At 51.3% G+C, this 7,500-nt stretch overlaps 3 protein-coding genes across 4 annotated transcripts in view; 1 reads left to right on the top strand and 2 right to left on the bottom strand.

Annotated features, from left to right (window-relative positions):
* The window catches only part of bud23 (BUD23 rRNA methyltransferase and ribosome maturation factor), a 7,503-nt gene extending 5,197 nt beyond the window's left edge, over positions 1–2,306 (bottom strand). Inside the window, exons 1-5 of the mRNA XM_060074755.1 lie at positions 2,125–2,306; positions 1,899–1,936; positions 1,410–1,505; positions 1,007–1,089; positions 520–616 (exon numbers count right to left, since the gene is read on the bottom strand). Of these exons, the coding sequence (XP_059930738.1) occupies positions 520–616; positions 1,007–1,089; positions 1,410–1,505; positions 1,899–1,936; positions 2,125–2,169 (359 nt within the window). The 5' untranslated portion in view covers positions 2,170–2,306. The remainder of the gene's footprint in view (positions 1–519; positions 617–1,006; positions 1,090–1,409; positions 1,506–1,898; positions 1,937–2,124) is intronic.
* Positions 2,307–2,374: 68 nt separating this feature from the next.
* Positions 2,375–5,157, top strand: dnajc30b (DnaJ (Hsp40) homolog, subfamily C, member 30b). Its single transcript, XM_060074754.1, has one exon. It carries the CDS (start codon positions 2,685–2,687, stop codon positions 3,894–3,896), a length of 1,212 nt encoding a protein of 403 aa, XP_059930737.1. The 5' UTR covers positions 2,375–2,684; the 3' UTR covers positions 3,897–5,157.
* A 213-nt stretch (positions 5,158–5,370) lies between these two features.
* The window catches only part of LOC132474616 (SH2B adapter protein 2), a 3,611-nt gene continuing 1,481 nt past the window's right edge, over positions 5,371–7,500 (bottom strand). For both annotated transcript variants that reach the window (XM_060075406.1, XM_060075407.1), the window contains exon 2: positions 5,371–7,500. This exon is cut by the window's right edge. In XM_060075406.1, coding sequence (XP_059931389.1) covers positions 7,428–7,500 — 73 coding nt within the window. In that variant the 3' untranslated portion in view covers positions 5,371–7,427.

The raw sequence follows: 7,500 nt of genomic DNA, 5'->3' as shown, positions 1-7,500 counted from the left end.
TAGGGGTACATGCCATAGGCTTACATGTTATATGTTCAAAATACCCCTTATCATTCTCACACTGTTCATTTCCGCAAAACCAATTTCAACATCTTTCAAAAACGTTCATGTAGCTTTAAGGCCCCCCCCCCTCCAGCAGCCCAGTCTGCTCTGATTGGTCAGCACGCCCACTCTGTTACGATTGGTCGAACGCTTTGTTGTGTGTCGGCAAATTCACACCCGGCTCAGAAGTTGTAAACGTTTCGGTAGCCGGGAGGCGGGACTTTGCACCTCAGCCCCGCCCACACAGTAGATTTCGTGCAAGCGAGCCATTCCACTTATTGAGGGGCGATCGCGGTGGGCGCGAACACTCCCTCTGGCTCGGACTCAGACCATGTAAACAAACAATGAACATACGTCATATAGCCGTCTAATGCAAAGGGAAGAGTCGGGAAAAGCACGTCATCACCCCTTTATTGGCGTGACGATGAGGACCATGGATGTAGCTCCAGCCCCACTCTGACGGTGGGGAGCCCATACCTGATGCAGCCGTCGAAGGTGCCGGCTTTGAAGGGCATGCCCTGCCCCATGTCCCCCAGGACCAGGTCCCCCTCCACCTCCCGGTCCAGGGCCACGTCTGCAGGACACAAGACGGTCAGTACCGAGACCCCCACTCTGAGGCAGGCTGCCCCCCCCCACTGAGCCTCCCCCACTGGCAGGCTGCCCAACAACCTTAAGCCTATTGCTATTATATTTGATGTCATTAAAGCCAGCTAAACCAATATACTACAGCACACAAATTGGCAAATAGCAGGTAAAATAATTTCTTTGATGATATTTACTGTACCTACTTCCTTGGTTAGTAATGTCTGAACATTGATGTTGTTATTATTAGATATTTGTAGTATATATATGTTGATGAACACACTAATGCATCTAACTGGTACACAAATGTCAGCGTTGACAGAAATGTGAAGTGGACACAGATGAAGGGGACGTGATTGCAGCGGCGTGGAGCTGAACTGACCCAGCATGGCGGTGCTGATGTCCACTCCAACCCACACGTGCCCCTCTTCTGACAGGAAGTCTCCACTCAGCCCCGAGCCGCACCTGGAGGGGGGGGGGGGGGGGGGGGGACCGGGACGACCCGTGAGATCCTCAACTTCACGTACACTCGCACCATATGTGTACGCAATTCAAAGATCATAAAACAATGATACAATTCTCCCACCTCTCAGCTATAATGTATTATATATCCGGTATTCATTGACTCTAATAGAATTTATTCATTATAGTTTTAAAATATGGAATAAAGAACTTGTTTCCCATTTTAAATCAATTGATTATTTCCATGGGAATGGTTGTTTATCAACTTCAACATATGAAGGTAAGCGATGGTCAAACCCTCTCCGGGTGAGTGTGTTCCTTACCCGACGTCCAGCAGAAAGCAGGCCTGTCCTTCTGGAAGGTTTAACAGCTCTACGGCGCGCTCGGACATCTGGCTCTGGATCTCCATCATTCTGGAGCTGGGATCCACCGAGAGAACAAAGACTTTAACAATAATTTCACCTCAAACCTTAGAGAGCAAACCAGGACGAACAATAATATCACCTCAATCCTTATAGAGCAGGCCAGGACTTTAATAATAATATCACCTTAATCCTTCTAGAGCCAACCAGGTCTTTAACAATAATATCACCTTAATCATTCTGGAGAGGACTATAACAAAAATATCAATCCTTCTGTAGCAGACCCAGACTTTAACAATATATCACCTCAAACCGTATAGAGCAGATCAGGACTATGACTATAATACCACGTAGGATATATGTGCTTTGTCACGTCAGCTGCTGACTTAATTAAGCATTTCAAAACAGGGTTAATTTCATCATCTATAAAGCAGCAGCATCAGTCCTTACTTCTGGGAGTACTTCTTCGCCTCTTCTTGGTTGTAGAACTGCAGTCACGTCAACCAAAAGAGATCACACATATCAATGATGGTTCTAGTCAATCAATGAAGGTCTAACCCTACATTCAGATGTAGAACCAAAGCTTTCGGATACACATTAATACACGGTTTTAATAATAGTCTGTAATGAAATGCACTGACGTTAATCAAAAGGACATTTCTCATGTGTTACGAACCATCTCTGGAGGAGCCATGTGCTCCGGCCTGCGACCGCTGGCCATTCTCGTAGGTGTGTAGGACAACGACTGTGATGAAGAGTACAGAAGGTATAATTTAAACCACTAACTAATGTTGTGGTCCCGTCTCTACACGTGAAAATATCTGACGTCATATGAGACGGCCGGACGTGACGTCAGGACATGCGCCCTGTGAGTGTTAAAGTTGCCAGATTCCGCGGCCAATCTGGCAACACCGGCTGCGGCGCGCTGCAGCCGGGGTTCAATCTGGCAACACAGGTCCCCTTTGCAGCTGTAACATAATGGTCATACTGGGAGGCGAACAAGGACCTTAGGGTATGTTCTCGTATAAACTAAAGCACACTTACTAAAAATAAACAGATGAGCGATCAAACAACACTTTCGTTTGTTGTTTACTCCGTCTCCGCGCTTCGTTATGATTGGTCGTCTTCGATAACTACTTCCCTATCACATGGACCCTGATTGGTTTGCGGCGGACGTACCGGATACCTGACCTGTGCATCCGTGTTATTTCCTCCGGCCCCTTCGGCGCCGGTAACATGGCAGAGGTCAGTCAGAGACTGAGCACCGGCGCCCACGGGCTGTCCGCCCTGCTGCGGACCCGGGGTCGACCCGTCCTCCCGGTCCGAGCAGCGGCTCGGTCCCCCGGCTGTGATCCCGCCGGAGCTGGAGGTCCTGGAAGTCCCGGAGGACCTGGACGAGGAGGCCCCCGTGGAGGTCCGGTAGGAGCCGCGGAGTCCGCTGAAGGTCTGTGCGAAGATAAGCCGGGTTCAAATATCAAAACAACCGCAGACAGGCGCTCAAAGACTCGAAAACGTTACGTAATTAAAAATGCTACTGAAAACCGGGCATGGTGGAGTTTGATACCGCCGGGTCCCGGTGTATACCCGTTTGTCGAACTGATCCAAGACTGGCACGTGCATAAAGCAGCGTTACACGGTTCTCCAGGTGTTCAGTCGGGGGTCCGGGTGGGTCTGCTGCCTGGTAGGATGACCTGCTGGAGCAGTAAAGCAGATGTCGTGGCCGTTCCTGTCCTTCACGAAACTTATACCTCAGCCCTGCTCCTCAGAGAGTTCAGCACGCTCAGCACAGGCCTCTCAGCGGGCCACCCTCTCGGACCTCCACCCCGTCCCCTCCCCCTCCTGGCGCTCCGGGCCCCCGCAAGAGGCTACAGCGGCCGCCCCACGAAGGACCCGGGGCCCCTTTACCGGAGCAGGACGGCCTACTACGACCTCCTCAAGGTGTCGCCGCACGCCACCCAGGCCCAGATCAAGACGGCCTACTACCGGCAGTCCTTCCTCCTGCACCCCGACAAGAACCAGGGCGACGAGGGGGCGGGCCGCCGCTTCTCGGAGGTCAGCGAGGCGTACGGCGTGCTGGGGAACCTCGCCCTGCGCCGGAAGTACGACAGCGGCGTCCTGGGCGCGACCGACCTCAACGGCGCCGCGAGGCCCTCGTCCAGGGAGGCCCCCAGCCGCCGGCCGGGGCCCCAGCCCCCCCACCACCACCGGCAGCAGCAGCAGCAGCAGTTCTCGCGGGTCGGGGGCCGGCCCATGTTTGACTTCGACGCGTTCTACCGGGCGCACTACGGCGAGCAGCTGGAGCGCGAGCAGCGGGCGCGGGCGAGGAGGGAGTGGCTGGAGGAGCAGCGGAGGCGGAGCCGGGAGAAGTGGAGGCGGAGCAAGGTGATGGAGCTCACGGTGGGGTTCCTGCTGGCCGTCGGTGGGCTGATCCTGATCAACGTCCGCTGAGGACCCCGGGGTCTGGGGGCAGGAGGGGCGGGGCTTCAGGGTGGAGGGGCGGGGCTCCAGAGAGGAGGGGCGGGATCTCCAGGGAGGACCGGCGGTTTTGATTGGTTGCTGATGTCGCACAACGCCAGATGATTAAAGCTATTTATTGTTGAGGTACCCCGTGGAATTGGTTTGAGTCGAGGCGTTTGGACGTTGAAGACGGACGCTGTCGGACGCTCTGACCTCACTGGAGTCGCTGGGAGCGAAACACTGACATCAACAGGAGGAGCTGGTTGACATCCACCTGCTGAATACAGACTGTACTGTGTACTGGTTGGTCCTGTTGGTGGTCCTATTAGTTCACCGTTCTCTCAGGAAGGAATTTATTAAACAAAGAATCCCCAATGAAATCGAGTTAAAGTAGGGTTTTTGTAATGTAATATACTATAATGAGATGAGTTTATTCAAGTTAATATTATTTATTCCACAAACAAGCATAAAATACATGAAAAGAAAGGACTTGCTGTCTCTGTTAAAAAAGAAAAGGTACACATGATTAACGTAGTATTGCAATTATTATGCAATACTTATATTTCAACAATTATTAAACAAGATCTTACTGTTTAATATTGACAAATAGCTGATGGGAGACAACCGATTAACTTCAACTACCATAACGGAAGCAGGTCTAACCAGTTGATAGAGGCACCAGTTTGACACTGGTATTGTGGTGGATAATGGGAAGTAATTGCTAAAGGATGAAATATAAAAAATGAATAATGTGCTTCATTCTTAATGATTGTTCCTTTCAGTTCCAACTAGTGGCCTGTAGGGGGCATTGGCAGCCATTAGAACGATGCGCTCCCTCTCAGAGGTATCATTAAGTGGTGGTGTAGCACGGATATTGGGTCTGTTCTCCTTCAGTCTACCGACATAACAGTGGCTAGCTGCATAACCAGACTGACGCCGCCCTGAACAGTAATACTGACCTACTGTATAGTTGATTGAGTGGTGCCCCTGCTGTTAATCAGCACAGATCCAATGTCCTTAAAGTTGCATATGCACACACACACAAACATATACAGGTGGATCAGAAGACAGACAAAGGCACATCTGTTGGATTAAAAATAAACCACCAAGCCAAATGCTCATGAATCGAGCCCTTTTGGTTTCAGTTTTATTTTCTCTGTAACACTAAGGTTCTCCACAAGAGAAATTTCTCTTGAGTTTTGTTAAACTCTGGATTAAAAATAAACCACCAAGCCAAATGCTCATGAATCGAGCCCTTTTGGTTTCAGTTTCATTTTCTCTGTAACACTAAGGTTCTCCACTAAGTTTCTTATAGGGATAAATAGTAAGGCATAATAATGTTCGATATCACTAGAAGTCATGCAACAATATTTTCAATGTTTAAATGTATCAACAAATACAATGTTAAGACGCAGAGTATTTAACAAGGAACTCCAAATTGTAATTAACAAAATATACACACACATTTTGCTACCGTTCGATCACGTTTTATTCACAGAAATATAAAGTAGAATGTCAAGTACATCACTTTGTACAAAACTGCACAGACTTTTCAAAACTCAGCCAAACAACAGAAATCAGCTCTAGTGTTAGGAAAAGAAAATGACCCATCTTCTCTCGTGACCAACCGAGGAGATTTCTTCACGGAGAATCAAATTGTACATAAACAAAACTAGATTGGAAAAAGTATTTTCAAACTGTCGAGAAATAAATACTTCAAAAAATAGGATTTAAATTGGCACATATAGCTGTCTCTGCAGCTCCCGGTGAGTCTGACAGGACTGAAGACTTCCATCCCCTAAACGGGAACTACGTGACCCTGGTCGAAAAGACAGAAGCATCTCCATGGTGCGGTCGTTCCAACTCATGTGCTCTTTGTTTTAAAGCGGGTATATATATATATATATATATATATATATATATATACACACCTGCCTGTAACCAGCAACATTTGTAAATTCACTTGTGCAAGTTTAGCCTATCCAAAACAAAAAATGCTGTGGAAAGCATGTACCTCTATTCCATCTACATCTACATTAAGCCAAGGTGCACTGCTTCTGTGACGGCTGTATCGCGGGAAGGGGTGGATGTGGATGGGGGTGGGGGGGGGGTTCAAATGCTTTACAAAGGTGCAAAAGTGAGTTTATTTTTCCATTGCATAAAAGTCCTGGACCCAGAGAGTCAGGTGAAGGTGTCTTTTCAAACTAAAACTAAACGACTCCTCAATAGAGATCCACGGATCTTTCCAGCACGCCCCTATTGTTACTGTCCTGTGGCCCCTCAGCAGACCCACTCCGGGGGTCCCCACTCTGAGTCCGTCCATCTCCCCGCCTCCTGCTGGGTGAGGTGCACCGGAGCTCTCAAGGCCTCCCTTCTAGACACACAGGCCGTGTTCCCAGATTGGCCCCGATTTCCCGTCCAATCTGGCAACCCTGGGGGGGGTCTCTCGGCTGCTCATCCCACCGGAGGGGGGACCGACCCTGCCTGGGACGGGGGGGACGCTTCAGGAGCACGTCCATCAGTAACGAGTCCGGTTCTTAGTCAACCCCCCCCACACTGGTTTTGCACCCGGGAGTGGATCCCCTTCTGCCCTGAGGCTGGGTCCGGACCTCGGAGCTCCACTCTGCTCATGGAGGGAAACCATCTTGAGTCTCTTAATGCTTCCATGATCACGAGGAGAGGCTCAGCCCGATGGACGCTCCGAGGCGCTGACGGGTTCTTCATGAACGAGACGGTTTGAGAGACGGCGGCTCTCCGGACTGTGATGCAGAAGCCGATTCATAATTTAACCGGCCGCCTGATTGATACCTTCTCAGTTCTGCACCATGGTGGTGTGAGCGCTCTGCGTATTCAGATGTTACGTTACAATTAATCAGCATCGTCATCAGCCACCGTGTTACTCTGCGTGGCAGTGTGGCCCCCCCCTTGTTGAAGGTGACGGATTAAACCACCAGGTGCGAGTAGGATGAGCCGTTAGGTCTTGACGGATAGACGAGCAACGTTCGCTACGGTCCACTGGGCAGGCTGGTAGACGGATCCATCGTCCAACGGCTTGTAGTGGCTGACCACACTCCCACCTGGTGTCCCCATCAGCCCCACTGGATCCAGGCTCCTCTGAGGGCGCCGGGACCCTCTCGGCACCGCGGGGAGGGGGGCCAGCTGGGGCGGGAGGACCACGCCGTCGGGCCCGGTGTTGACGTGACCTCCAGCGGGGCACTCACAACCGTCCACAGGGAGGGCTGGGACACGTCCGGAGCGGAACGAGAGCAGCTTCACAAACATGGAGCGGGGGGGGGGGGGGGGGGGGGGCTCTCCACTCAGTCCGGGCCACAGGCCCCGCTCCTGGGGATTGTGGGTAGGCGTGTCCAGGAAGTGGGTGTGACGAGGCTAATCAATGCCATATGACTCCAGAGGACGACTTCCTCAGCTGAACCTCCACATCTGCAACCAAACGGGGTTCTGGAACGTAACCAGCACCGACGCCTCCCTCCTCGCCCCCCGGCCCCCCCCCCCCCCCCCCCTCTAGAACCCGTCTCCCTGGCCCCCGGCCGGGCCCTCAGTAGAAGGAGTACTGGTTCTCCACGGCCCGTGTTCG

Source organism: Gadus macrocephalus, chromosome 16 (assembly GCF_031168955.1).
Source record: "Gadus macrocephalus chromosome 16, ASM3116895v1".
Taxonomy (NCBI): domain Eukaryota; kingdom Metazoa; phylum Chordata; class Actinopteri; order Gadiformes; family Gadidae; genus Gadus; species Gadus macrocephalus.
The sequence above is the reverse complement of the archived record's forward strand: the minus strand, read 5'-3'. Positions and strand labels throughout refer to the sequence as shown.

What these genes read in the sequence shown, in the direction of transcription:
- dnajc30b (XM_060074754.1), top strand. Translation starts at nt 2,685, where the DNA reads ATGGCAGAGGTCAGTCAGAGACTGAGCACCGGCGCCCACGGGCTGTCC.